The following is a 15218-nucleotide window of genomic DNA, read 5'->3' as shown; positions in this document are numbered from 1 at the left end:
GCATTTAAAATTACATTTTAACTGTTTGCTCTTGACTGAACGACACTCATTTGTTAATGTTTTCATAAAAGAGTTTCTTTGTCTTTTCTAGAGTGGCCGCTCAGCACGAGGCTTAGGTACATGCTATGAAGATAAGAGTGCCTTGACCATGGTCATTGGTTCATAACACATATTTTATAAAACTTAAATTTGCATCTTGGGATGTGTAGTTCGTGCGACGAAGATGGTGGGATTCAAATCCACAACCACAAAATGGTCTTGCTGCGAGTTTATTGCTAGGGCTATTTGAACCCCTATCTGTTTGTCTCCGTTATCCTCTGTTTGAGGAATTATGTTAATTGAAACTCAAACATTCAGGCATTAATTTGTTGGCTGCTGATGTCGCTTGCAATTATGGATCGCATAACTTTTTTTGGCCTGAGTTAGCTATTCCTACAGCAGAGTGCTTGGTGAAACTTACTGCCATGTTCTGGGCTGCAAGTTAGACCCTACATATACATTCTGGAATATAGCTACTTAGACATCCCACCTGATTAGCTGAAAAACATTTCTTACCACTGTTATCTGTGCATTTACTCATAATCCGCATGACAAACGATCGCTTTCTTTCGGCATTCTATGAACAAATAAATGCATAATTATTTATACGAAACAGAGTGTAAATAACCATCCAAATAGAAAAAAAATTATTCAATTTAAAAATGAGGAAAATATTAGCTCATGATAAACATTTTACAATAAATTGAGAAATTAAAATAAGATTACGCTTCCAATTAAAAATAGAACATTTGCTCTATGTTATGGTTTGTAAGAAATTTAGCAAAATAGGTGAAGTTTTAAAATATTCTTCTGATTTTCTGAATGTAGTTAAGAAAAAGTTAAGATAATTGACTTTTCAACTATCGAAGTTGAAAGTTCAATCTTTTCAAAATAAAGAAAAAAATATATCAGACAAACAAATTTCACTGCCACATTAAGATTAGGAAGAAAAATGGTTCAATGAGAGACACAGATTGGAAAACAATCGAATAAAAAAAATGAGCTGATACTGAACGTGAATCAGAGCGACGCAGGGGAGTAGAAAGTAATGAAAACAAACAGTTTTATGGCATAATATCGATACAATGGTACTCTCGTGCATGCACACAACCGAAGTATTCAGGGTTGTGAGACGCAAACTAAAATCGAATGAGAATGGAAATCATGACAGAGAGGGTTCGGAAACGAAAAATAGATAAACAGAACCAAAAGGAACGACTTTTCATCCGTTCTGATCGAAACGTTGCTCGGAAATAAGGAACTGGTTTTGCGATGGGTTTGGGTTTTAGTTGTAGCACCACGTAGAAGCATTGTTTCTGATAAGTAATCTATTCTAAATGGCACAAGGTCTAAGGATGATTGAGATTTATGCTTTGCTCACTATACCTTGTAATGTAACGCGACAGACAGAGAGAAAGAGACAGAAAGGGAACGGGAGAGATGAGTGGAAGTATTGGCGTTGCGTCATCTCTCCACGCGCGGGCTTCCGGTGACGAAAGATAGCTTCGTTTCGGTCAAGTGAATTGAAAACGTCTCAGAACAACATTCAACAGTTATAGTAATCTGGTGAAAAATACAACTCAGGAAGTCCTCCGTCGGTTTGATTGGCTTCAACTGAAGGTTGATTATCGTAAAACAAACAGAAACTAATATACAAAGCGTATACATGTTCGGTTATATATATGTAAATATCAATACAGTATGTGAAAATTAGCATATCGCATTATGCAGTTTTCCGATTAGTATAATATACACTCGACACAAACAACAGACAGAGAGATAATGCTTTTGACGCAGAGTGTGGGTCCCGGTTGCATTGGGTTTTAGGCGGCACGCCATGACCAAGGATGAGCCGATCCAGGGTGGACCTTTGCGGGTCGTCCAATTTGTACCAGTATCTAGTCTCTGTTGCCGGTGACAGCCCCTGAATCGCTTCCGCCTTGGACTTTTGCGTTCGACGGTCACCGAAACCCTGGACCCACAGCTACCGCTGGCAGTTAGTGTGAGTTATTCTCTTGAGTACGAGCATTGCTTTAGGGGATAATTACGATACGTAATATATCTGAAGGCTGTTAAGTACCATTAGAACTTCCGACACCGAACTGATACTCAGCACATACATTGTAACACCAACTTCCACCGGGGGACCTGGAATCAGAGTTTGCAAGTCGAGATGAATAACGGTTTCATTTGCGTTGTTTTTGAATTGGTGATTTGGGGCTCAAATGGGGGACTTTATGGAAAGGGTAGTTCAACTGCGTCTTTTTCAAAGTTGGGTGTTTAAGATCGAATAGCTCACGATGCGCATTTCTGTTACAATGTTGCCTAGGTTTGGTTGGATCTGATCGTTCAATTTTAAATAGTAAATGTTTTACAGTGCTTTCATAGATGATTCTGACTAATGTCTTCTATTTTTTCTGTTGGGACTTCCGATCACGATGGAACGTAAACCAGTTGAACTAAAGAGAGTAATGGGTTCATGGATAGATCTAGGGTTCTCTTAATGAAAACCAAATCAAAAAAAGTTCATTTTAACTAATCCATTATGTTTCTTCATTTGAATGTACTTCACTGTCCAGATATTTTGCTATCCGCGATATTGGCTTTCTCTACAGTGTTATCAAATCTAAGGAAATTTTAAGATTGTCTTTAGCAAGCACTACATACACCACTCAACGAGTCGAGTGCACTATTTTATACTACAAATACACTGTCAGTAGATCAACAGTACCGTGAGTTGAATGAAGCACAACAATCTGTAAAAACTGCGAAAGAGATAGCAATTAATTAGTGAATGGAATACAATTTGCTATATTTTTTATCAAAACTATGTACAAGCGCATTTTCAGTGTCCCCATCGCCTGCTCCAGTTTCAATTCAATTAGTTACATTACTCGGCGCTATAGCACTTGCAATCAAAATCAAACTAAACAACGGAAAAATTAAAAGTCTGTTACTGTTGGATACGGAAACCGAACCGAAAACTGTGAAAAAACAGAACTCCGTTGGAAGGTAGCGGTAGAAGACGAGGTGCACTAACGAGTGGAAGTCACAACGGTAACTGATAAAAAACTGTGTAATGCAGAAGAATCTGATGAAACAAATGAAGTTTGTCGCGGTTCGGAGAATATATGGTATGAGAGCAATTGGGGCAAATGCTGATGGTATGTACATACATAATCTTCTTCAATTGGTTTCTTTCTACGTGTCTGGTTGAAAGTTGCGTTCGTTCTTTTAATAGTGGCGGTAACAAGCCTAATGTGAATTTTTAAGTTAAACAATTATATTATTAAAAAATACATCGTGAAGTGATAAGTTTCCACTAGTATTTTTTACAAAACCATTATTAGATTGGAAACTTAGGAAATTTAACTTCAATCCTGATGAAGATTTGGTAACGGTCGCCAAGCGACATAGAGTTATGGTCGCTATGTGTATTACGTTTGTAGCCGTCCTTTAGAAACACCGACTAGTTAAAGAAAAACACCAAACTCGAAACTTCCGAAGCACTTCAAACTTTCTCGCTACAGCATAATTAAACTACAATTGTCGTTACAGAAGCTTCATCGCTGTTTTTACGGTAACGCTTGACTGAAAATACACTAGAGGACGAGTCCATCACCATTAAAATCCCCTCCGTTTTCGCTTTAGTAATGGCTTTTTCACAGAAAAAAAAAACTATAACAAACTGTGTGAAAACTATTTTACCACCATCCCTGGAGGCACCCAGATGCTTTGGTCCGTTCGAGCAGCACCACAGACAGTTTGACACGTTCTCCTGCCTGGTTCGGTCGATATAAAGTGAAACGACTAAAACTGTTTTCACCACTTGGCAGGTCGGTTGGCTGACTGCTATCATCACATGGCGAGCTTTGCACCTCAAGCCAATAGGATTTTATGATGGCACGACTAGGCATCAGGTGCAGGCAGCTAGGCACCGAGTGCATCGAATCACCAAGAGAGGCGTTTGTCTAAGAAGAACGGGTGGGTGGTGGCTCTTGCTGTCAAGTTGGGTACCTTTTCGGATGTTGTACGGGTTGTGTAGGGGTATTCATGTTGGAAAATTTGCAGTCAATATTACCATGTGGAGGCACTTTTGATTGAAAATCAATTATTTGGACTTCGAAAGTTTTAGAAGTGATAGTTGGCTTGTTTTGAAATATTGCATATTTTTAGCCATTGATATCTCATAATTTCAGTACATCAAATAAAGACCACCCTAAGATTGATCTGAGATTTCACAGCGAACCGATACACGCAGCAGAGGGGGTGTTCCGCCGTACGATACGTGGCCGCAAACCAGAGAAAAAAAAGAACGAACGCAAATCAACATCAACACCAACGGCAGAAAGTTATTTCATATAAAACTGACAGGATTTGTCAGTCGCCATCGTCGTCGACTGACCATAGAGAGTTTGTTTGACAAGGAGACGGAAAAGTTTATGATGACAGGAATTCATTTCCCCGTCAGTCGCTAGATTTCCTTGCTCACTGGAGAGACTGGTTGTTCGTTAGATACCAGCAGGAATCAGGGCCAACATTCAAGCATTAAATTTTTATCATTTTACAATCTTTAAATAGTTGAAATAAATTGATTCATTTCAGTAAAGTTATTCATGAAATTTAAAAAGGTGTTTTTTGAAGGGAATTTTGGCTTTTTTTTTAAATGTTGGTTCTGTTATTCACTCCAAAGGGCCATCCTACTTCATAAAGCTAACACTTTTTATGAGTAAGCAAATTTTTCGATGGTCATTGGATTAGTCAGGGGTAGATGTATACTGATTCTGTCGTATGTTTTACATTAGATTTTAAACTTATATCATTTCATTTCCAACGTCCACCCATGAGTGTGTGTGTCTGTGTGCCCATGCTTTTGTATTATAATTGTATGTGTTTATGGGTATGTTTCTGTTTGTTTACACAGGACGTAATAAAAACGTTTTTTTTTTGTTTGGTATTAATTTTTACTTATCTAATGTTGTTATCATCTAATCATCACACTTATTCCAAGATCTGATTGCATTCTGGCTGTTGGGCACATATTGATTTAATCTTGGTTTCTGGAAACGCCTTCTTAATCCATGGAATGCTTGCATCTTAAACACGTCCGAAAATATTCGTGGTGTTAGATGCTGAATAGTTGCAACGGTTTTAGTTTATACGTTTTCTCAATCTTCATTGTCCCAATTTGCATCAAAAGCTTTGTAGTGAGGGGGGTAAGCTTCAATTGGATTTGTAAGGCCTCTGTAACCGAGGTAAATCCAAATCGTAAAAAACCAAAGTTGTAACTTGGATCATGTCCTACATGATTTCGAATTATACTTGATGTTTCCTATGCCTTTTAAATTTTGAAGTTTTTATTTCGATCTGAAAAGTTCAATATTACCTAGTAAAGGAAAATCTGGAAAGTACAACTCAAATCAAAATGTAATCAAACATTCTCACGTCGGAACACTAACAGTTCCAATGATATATGCCTCGTTTATAAACTTTAACATCTTTTACGTTCATGGATATCATTACTCTCTTACAGCTTCCAAAACGATATCGATAAAAAGAGTGATCTTGTCTCACTTGAGGAATTCACCGATCGGGTATGCTCTACTGAAACCCAAAAAATGCCACAAAAAAGCTCCAGTCCAGCATACTCCAGTCACCGGGCACTACATTGGTGGCGGAATCAGAAAACTGTTAAGTTGTTTTGGAGCAGCCGTATAATAGCTTTATAAGTCCAAAAAGGCAAATTAGCGGACTAGTGGTAACATGAGTGAAGCCAACAAGCAATTAAATTGGAAAACGAGTAAACAAAGAGAACAGGGTATGATCTCTGGTGAAGAATGATGGGCGAAAGCCACGGCAAACAAGGTAGACGGACAACTTCAAAAGCAATCATCAATTTAATGATAGGTGTTCTGAAACAGATGGACTGGAAATGGCCTTCAGCCATTTAAAGATTGGACTCGAACAAAATGCGAGACTTTTTTGTGTGTAACTTTATATCGCGGGGGTAAAAGTTGATGAAATATTGGGTAATACTAGTTTAGAGTGTTATGTTTATGTGTGCAAAATTGTCAAATTTGTGCAAAGTCTGTCAGGTTGTTTTCAAGATGCAATCGGAACAAGAAGAGCTACGCCAGCACATTTTGGGCGCGATGATCGATCATTCTGGTCAGTCACACAGATGGATCTACCATTCCACCGTGTCCCGCGTTGTGAAGATGCTCCAGGAGACGAAGACCATCGAGCGGCTGGAAGCGGCCGAAAACCGAAAACCCAGAGAAAACGCGGAAGATAAGACAGTACCTTTAGAATAACCCGAACCTTCCCGTGTTGAAGTGGTTCGTCCAGCAGACCATGAAGTGGGCTGGGCTACGTGTTTTAAGGTCAGGAAGGTGCCAAACCGGACTGACAAGCAAAACACGGTGGCCAAATTGCGTGTGCGGAAGCGGTAGCAGTGGCTGGTCAAGCCAGGCTGTCTCTTCATGGACGACGAGAAATACATCAAGGCGGACTCCAATCAAATCTCTGGCTTCGAGTTTTTTGTCGGTAGGCCCCGCATGGAGGTTCCGGAAAAGTTCCGGAAGAGAAAGGTGAACAAATTCGCAAAAAAGTACCTGTTGTAGTAGGCGATCTGCGAGTGCGGACGGTACAGCAAGCCGTTCGCTACCACCATAAACGGGCAGATCTATCGAAAGGAATGTTTGCAAAAGTGCTTGCTGCCTTTCTTCCGCTCTCAATGTGATCCCGAAGGAGGCGAACCCGCCAAATACACCAGAGCTTAGTCCGATCGAAAAGTTTTGGGCGATAATGAAGAAGAAGTTGAAGAAAAGCGGAAAAACATTCAAAACCGATGAAACTTCGTAGAAAAACTGAGAGAAATTGTGTGAGAAAGATGGGCAAAGCCTCGCCTATGATCTCATGAACAGTGTTAAGAGAAATATACGAGCATTCAGCTTGGGGGACGAAATTTAATAAAATAATTATGCCAAAACATAGCTAATATATAGTTCCCTGAAAATTTGAGAAGTACGCGATTTTAAATGAATTTTTGGTGATTATTTTTGTGTGTCTCAATTTTTCCAAGTCCAGTCTTTAGCAGCACTGATTGTATCTTAACGAACGAGTATGCTCGAATGACTTAGCCGAAAAAAAAAAACCTTTCAAAAAGTTTCAAGCAAGAAGCTACAACATATGGTTCACCGGATGACATAGGATATGCCATGTCCGAGCATCTTTTCCCGAGTAGAAAGCTGGTGCTACTAAATGACACACCTATAGAGTGGCTTGGCGAACCCTTCCAGAAACTTGAAGACCCAACCTGGTTGTACCTATACCAAAGAACAAAGTTTGACTACGGACGCAAACAGTTATCAACCTACAACAGCTCTAAAAAAAATTTTTAAGAATGATGACATGCTTTGAATCAAAAGCACTTGGAAATTATGAGAAATAGAAACTAGAGCAATATTGGTAGCGATTAGGTATGGCGTAAAATCCTCATTTCCGGTATGAGGCTCTACTCTCTGCGATACACTTAAGAAATGAAACTTCCAAGGGCGCATGTTTAACTACGTAGAAAATTTTCTTCGGAATCGAACGTTCAACGTTTGGGACGCAGGCGCGACTTCATCCACGAAGACGCTAGAGAGCGGAAACCCTCAAAGGTCTATCATCTTGGTGAAGCTGTTCCTCACTGCGATGAATAGCGGTTTTGAACGCATACTCAAGAGTACACATCATTGTGTACGCTGATGATATTACCCTGCTCGTGTTTGATAAATAGGCTAGGAGAGTTAGGCATAAAGTGCAAGAAGCTGAGGAATCTGTGGTCCGATGGACAGATAGCGTAGGTTTATTTTATTTCCCCCAAGAAGTCTAAGCTCATGCACGTTTGCTTCAACCATCACTATCGACCAAGTCTCCCCGTCGTTAGCATCGGTGAACAGGCAGTCAAGGCAGTGCACAAGATGAAACAGCTGGGCGTGACTATTGATAAGAAACTCACGTTTGTTAGGCACGCTAAGGCAGTTAAGAGTCTGTCAACGTCAAGTTTAACATTTTCTGGACCCTTAGTGGTCGTTCATCCGAGGTCTCCCGCTGCACTTTGAATAAGGTTACTAGGGCGTAATGGTCCCAAGCATTCTATACGGTTCGGAGCTCTGGAGCAGAGGGGACTCGTCAGTTCTCAAAATCCTAGCCCCTCAGTACAATGAGACTTACAAGAGAGGAGTAACCGTCCTGACGGAGGGCCCTTGGGTAAAAGGGCCTCTTCCTGGTAGCACAGGCTAACTGATACCGACTTACCCGCTTTGTGCACAAGACCTCGATTGTAGCAAAGGGCCTGGGATGAGTCAGCTCCGAAGGTTGACTGGAGTGTGAAGGAGCGGTGCTGTGCCAAAGCCAATATTAATGTAGCCATGGCTGCATATAATGAAGTTGCAGCCCAGTATATCGGAAGACCCTTCCTCTGCACTGATGGCTTGTTGGCTCTTGATAAGGTTGGCTATGGTGTGTCTGGAAGTGCCGTAAAACACTGCAGCCGGCTACCCGGCAAAGTGGTATCTTCTCAACTGAGGCCTACGCCCTGTTGCAGGCTTGTAAGCTCGCTAACTGTCTCTCCGCCATTAAGCATGAGCGGATTGTACATCGGTGGTTGATAGAAATACAACGGTTTACGAAAATAACCTTCGTCTGGGTACCGGGCCAGGCGTATATCCCAGGCAACGAGACTGCTGATAAACTAGATCCTGATAAACGACGAATAATCAACGAGCACATGAAAGCACAGGCAAAGAAGGACGGGACAACGGAGGAAATGCCTTCGTCAGTACTGCGGAGGATGGAAACCAACCAGCCCCCACTTTGATGGAAGTTAAGGATGCCATTCACCAGCTCAAGAACAATAAAGTTGCTGGTAAGGATGGTATCGGAGCTGAACTCATAAAGATGGGCCCGGAGAGGCTGGCCATTAGTCTGCACCGGCTGATAGACACAATCTGGGAACCAGGAACCAGTAAACGAGTTCGTGGGAAGTTATCAAGCCAGCTCCGTTGACGGCTGATCGACAACAGACTAGATCTTTACTGTACGGCAAACCCTCCGAAAATTTCGTGAATACCAGGTCCCAACGCAATCACCTTTTCATCGATTTCAAGGCGGAATACGATAGTATCGACCGCGTAGAGCTATGGAAAATCATGGACGAGAACAGCTTTCCCGGGAAGCTTACTAGACTGATAAGAGCGACGATAAAAGGACGATAGACGGGGATACGTTCAAGGTGGTCGACGAGTTCGTCTATCTTGGATCCTTGCTGACGACTGACAAGAACGTTAGCCGTGAAATACGGAGGCGCATCATCAGTGGAAGACGGGCTTTCTATGGCCTCCACAAGAAGCTGCGGTCAAAACAGATTCAAACCCGCATAAGGCCGGTAGTCCTCTACGAGCTTGAAACGTGGACGCTGCTCGAGGAGGACTTGCAAGCACTTGGAGTCTTCGAACACCGGGTGCAAGTGCACAGCGATTTGGGAATTGTGGGCCAAAATCGAGGATGGAGAGGCGCGGCTACGAATCGAGTATTGTGGCGTGAAATTATTGATTCAGTGTTATCTGTTTAGATTTAAACTAAATAAATAAAATAGTGCTAAATTTGGGTTTCATTTAGTTACATTTATTCCACTAAACAGCCCAGAGATTTATTATCATCAAGGAAAAAGTCGTTGTTTCCATATTTAGGATACAGTAGGTACAGTAGAAGGTTCCCTGAAATGTGCGTTGAATCAATCAGATTCCCACCTCCAGGGATGGCAAAATCTGTTATGTAACTGTTTAGTTTTTGCGCTTTTGCTATTCAAAGTAAAACATGACCCTAGAAACCTGACACTTGTGGACGTTTCCTTGTTTTTATCCTGTTACTGTAAGGAGCTACAGACTCTTTCAACGCTCATGTGTCTGCATTTCGCTTTTGAAAGCGTTGTTTGCAGATGATGCAATCAGATCTCAGAATACAGTATATTCAAAGAATAATGAACATAATTTTCAATTTAACTAAACCTTTTTGCGACGTTAATCTTTACTTGCCAGTAGCTCTGATGCCTTCTAATACAGTAGGAATCAATCGGTGCGCAATCCGAATCGAAACGTGGAAATTCTGTATAGAACGGCGAGTGTCAGTGTGGAAAATAGGGTTTCTAACAGACTCAAGCATTCATCTTCAATCGCACCGGGACAATGTGTATTTCCACATGTGTTGGTTGGTGATAATGTGTTTGAAGTGGAAGCCAATAAAAATTGTACTTTTGGGCACTTGAAAATATGGTCAATGATAGAGTGCGTGTTGTAGGGTGGATTACTTAGAAATAAATTTGGTGTCATTTGTACCAAGACTTAAGTTTAAATGGTTGAGTTTAGGTTATTTTAATTGTTACAAATGACTACCATCATATTATAAGAATCAATAAACCAACAACGATTGTGAAGGTGTCGTGAAAATGAAATGTGCACAAGATTTGCTAGACTAAATATTTCAGACAACTCCTGGTTGTAACTTTACTCATTTAATCCAGTGGAATGTCCAAAATACACATATGGGGGCTTGTAATGATTGTTAAGCTCTCTACGACGAGGCTTGACTGTAGCCTCAATTGAGTCGGATACAAATCTTCGATGCGAAATTGAATGATGCAAATGATATTGAAGTAAACATTCATAGTAACTAAGTTTAACTTGCTATGCTGTTCAGGTTGTGTAATTGATTCACACAGGGAAAGTCCTCAAACAGGGTAGTTGGTTATTAAAAAAGTACAAATGAGTATGATAAATTGTACGGGCTTAGCATATTTTGGTGTTCATAGTTTACAGAAATCATAAGAGTTCGAAATCGCAAATCGTTAGTAGCTATCATGTTAACAATTCTTATCCTAAGTAGATCAATACGGACAAAACACAAGAGCAAAATTAAAAAGCTCACTAAGAAACGATAACAAATATTAAAAATTAATTATCGAAAACAAAACATATTAAAGTAGCCTTTGATGATATATTCATAGAGGAAACCGAAAAGTTTAAAAATCAATAAGAAAAACAGGTACGTAGTCATAGTAGTTGTACCATTTTAACTTCAGACAGCGAACTGATAGACAGCACATACATGGTGACTCCCACTTCAACCGGCGGTCCTGAAACACGGATAACGTGGCAAAATATACGCGTCATGTTATAATTATTATTGGCAGGCAGCAAACAGGGGTTGAAAAGAGGGGGAAAAGAAGATTTAAATTAAGAAACATCTCTTTCATCTTGCTGATACGTTGTCAAAGTTCTTCACTCTGTTTTGTAAAATGTTCTCTCACGGTTTAGATCACTTGGTAACTGCTCGTCTAGTTGTTATAGTACACTCAATTAGATTGTGAAAAGTCTTTTCAAAGATAAGGGAAAACTATTTGCTTTTGAACATGATAACTCGATTGACACTAAAGCCTTTAGATCTATTAGGTGGAAACTACGACGCGACCAGTTTCAGAAGCAACGATGTCCAGTTTCTGTGCTTCTGTTACCCTTTCCCATGCCTTTTAGTCATATATATATCAAGCTTTCTAAGTTGCCTACACAAAGCGCACTTGTCTGCGTTTCACAGTTTTCCGTCCTTAGTCTTCTGCATTGCAGCCTACATACAGAAAGTTATCACACATAAAACACACTTGGCTTCTCATAGAGGTATGTAGCTGCACTAAATTTTGATGAAAATATTGTATGTCAAAAGAGGAATCAACACAAAAGAAAATGACACTGAATGCGGCAGCTGTCGACAAACGGAATGGAAAGAATGGAATAAAACATATAACAAGTTAGCAGAGAGAAAAGTGACACACATATATTTAATATAAGTATGTATCTCGGCTTGGTGTTGAGTAGATCTGTTTCAGGTCGTTTTGCCATGTTTTCTACAATTTGAAGTATTTTGCCCAATGACACTGAGAGGGCTGTTCTTGGGCTTCGGCTGGCCTCGACTGCTACTCCGTCTTGAAGGGGGTGATAACAGCGAGGCGAGCTAGTCAAAAGCCAGCTTGATGACAACGTGTTTGAACAATGAAGACGATTATGAGTTGTTAACTATGGAATTCGTGTTATGGTAAATTACAACTATAGTTTCAAATTAGTTGAAGTATTGGGATTTTTTAAATAACCGTAGATTTACTTCCTACCCAGCTTCAAAAGTATGAACTGCTTTTATTTCATTAATTTTATTATTGGTGTTACCCAAATTTTAAAAGTTTCGAAATAACCGAATTCTTACAGTATTTTCGTTCCATTTGTTCAAACACTTTTTAATTATGTATCGTTGGTATGGCCTTCTAACTAAGTATTTCGAAATTCACTACAAAGCTGTCCATGTCAGCCTCATTTTGACAGCCATAAAAGGTATGAAATTGAGTAAAACCATGTTTACCATGAAAAAGAAGAAATTTTAATCTAAATATAGTTGATTAAAAATGAGAAAATAAATGATTTTAAGAATTCGAATGAAATGTATGTAATACCAGGGTTCACCTCAGTAGAGTTTTTTTTTACTGAATCCCACTGGTGCCGATGAAGGCTGATTCTGTTGTCCTATCGATTTATCAGCAATAGTACTCGCCGAGAAGGTACTTTTCTAATACCAAACCAGGAACCCTTGGTCAAAAGTAGTTCCTACACGCATCCACGAGGTGCCGTGATAGTTCGGATCCCTTGTTTGTCGAAAATATCGGTCTTGTTCGATTCTCGATTGCATCTCTTTGCACGCGCGCTACCTCTTAAAAAACACGACAAAAATAAAGTTTTAATTAAAACAAACATACTCACGGTGGAGCTATATATACTTGCTGCTACTGTTGCTGCTATTGCTGTTACTGCTGCTTCTCAGCTGCATCGGTTCAACTTTCAAGGAAGCAAAAAATGAAACACGATTTGCCGGTTCATTATAGTCGTTGTGTTACATTTTTCGTGGGTTGGGTGTTTCGTGAAAAACTACAATGCTGTTTTTCCCTTACTGACGATAACCTTGGCACAGCACCACCGGAATTTGATGAATTTACCGGAACCCGGACATGCAACCGGACAGTGCAATAGATGGACCAGGGGAGCTTTACAGCATGTTTTATGAACGTTTTGGGGCCTCGGCCAGCCGCGGTTGAGCCGTTGAAAGTGATTCGAGTTCAATAAGCTGAAACAAATTACGGTGATTGTTTTGCTTCTAAAAGTAGTGTTCCGACCCATTAACCTAGGATTAACATTTATAAATTCTCTCGGTTTTTTAGTAGGCTTGGATGAGGAAAGCACAATATAAAAAAGTGCAAATGAACTCCGAATAAATTTCCACAAATCTCTCAAAAGTACTCTCAACGAAAAACTACACAGACACTTTCAAAGAAATTTCCATGGAAGTCTCCACAAAAGCATTCACAGAACTTTTCATAGTGTTTCACTTAAGTTTTCGAAGGGGGTCTCAAAATCTCCACATAATTTTTCATAGAGGTGTCTTTGAAAAGATAAAATCTCTATAAAATACTACACAAAAGTGTCCATTGAAGTTTTGACAGCGGTGTAAACAGGAGTATCTCAAGAAATTTTCTTATAAATCTTTCATAAGCCTTCATAGACGCAAACACAGAAATCACGATCAACACAGTGAAGATTTCTATGTCCATCGTGATTTATACATAGAAATCTTTACTATGAGCTCTACATAGTATGCTCTACATAGTACTTTTTTCAAATTTCTCCACAGTGGTCTTAACAGAGATCTTCACAGTTTCCACATGGTTTTCTACATAAATTTGTGCAAAAAATATTCACTGCAGGTATTCACAGAGATTTTCATGAAGGTCTCGATAGAATCACTTCCAAAACGAAGTGAATAATGGTTAGAAATAAAACGAGGGAGAGGAATCGTAAGCCCAAATTTAGATCATACCTCAATTAAAGGTAAAAATAAACATAAAAAACTTACTGTACTTGATCAAACCTTCAGAAATTCAACCGGTAAACGATATTGATTATTTTTTTTGAAAATATCGTTCAAGGAGTTATTAATGAACCCTCAATAACATTTTAGTAAGAGAAAACCTATGGTCATATCTGTGAAAAAACTCCTTATCAGGGTGGACAATCGTCACCGTCAAATAGAAAAAGTCGATGACGAAACTTAAAGAAGAATCGTCATCGCTACTCATTCAGCGTTAGATGATTATTTGCCGCAGTGATCCGTCACGGGCTTGACGTCATGACGAACGAATAAGCTTACTTCTTTATGGTCGAATCTTCGTTCAGGAGCTCTGAGCCGACTATAAATATGGATCGTGTGTTTGACAGATTATGAGCATTTTCTGAAAAAAAAAAAAACATAAATAAAAAACCCATCTGGAAGCAAACATACGATTCCTGAATTGTCAAATCCTCGCGCTTATCAACAGAGCTATTGAAATATCATAAGAAGAGCGGGTTCACTTGCCGATACAAGCAATTCTGTGATGGCATTTGTCGTTGGTACGTAGCAAGCGAATATGGAATGAACACCTTCTTCTTGTGAGAAGGGGGAGAAAATGGAATGAAGAAAAATTTGTTAGTTGACGATTTTGGATTGAAGTTCGTCGGGCATTCTGATGACGAATCTGACTATTGTAAGCCCTGCTCCTAAATGATTCCTGATAGAGCTTCCGTAGAAATAAGAAACTCATGGGATCTTCTCTTCTTCTTTCTTCTTTTCTGGCGTTACGTCCCCACTGGGACAGAGCCAGCTTCTCAGCTTAGTGTTCTTATGAGCACTTCCACAGATATTAACTGAGAGCTTACTATGCCAATGACCATTTTTGCATGCGTATATCGTGTGGCAGGTACGAAGATACTCTATGCCCTGGGAAGTCGAGAAAATTTCTAACCCGAAAAGATCCTCGACCGGTGGGATTCGAACCCACGACCCTCAGCTTGGTCTTGCTGAATAGATGCGCGTTTACTGCTACGGCTATTTGGGCCCCTAAACTCATGGGATATAGCCTTTGAAACACTCAACTTTGAAATTTGAAGTTTCTGGACGAACACAGAATCCTCTGGCATATTATATCTAAACGAACAAATGTTTTTAGATGAGCAGTTCTCCCGAAGAATTTTATGGGAATAGTAGGCAGAATGTCTATAGAA

General features: G+C 39.8%; 1 protein-coding gene across 12 annotated transcripts in view; it reads right to left on the bottom strand.

Annotated features, from left to right (window-relative positions):
• Window positions 1-15218, bottom strand: part of LOC5570466 (gamma-aminobutyric acid receptor subunit beta) — a 233463-nt gene that overhangs the window by 95636 nt on the left and 122609 nt on the right. For 9 of the 12 annotated variants that reach the window (XR_002499536.1, XM_021840621.1, XM_021840618.1 and 6 more), the window contains exon 4: window positions 11151-11218. Coding sequence is in view for 11 of the 12 variants with exons in the window: in XM_021840621.1 (XP_021696313.1) it covers window positions 11151-11218 (68 nt within the window). In the remaining variant the exon portion in view is untranslated. Of the gene's footprint in view, window positions 1-2119; window positions 2188-11150; window positions 11219-15218 lie in introns of all 12 variants that reach the window. The other 3 variants (XM_021840626.1, XM_001653155.2, XM_021840620.1) reach the window with 1 other exon arrangement.

The sequence above is a fragment of the Aedes aegypti genome, chromosome 2 (genome assembly GCF_002204515.2).
Source record: "Aedes aegypti strain LVP_AGWG chromosome 2, AaegL5.0 Primary Assembly, whole genome shotgun sequence".
NCBI classification, from domain to species: domain Eukaryota; kingdom Metazoa; phylum Arthropoda; class Insecta; order Diptera; family Culicidae; genus Aedes; species Aedes aegypti.
The sequence above is the reverse complement of the archived record's forward strand: the minus strand, read 5'-3'. Positions and strand labels throughout refer to the sequence as shown.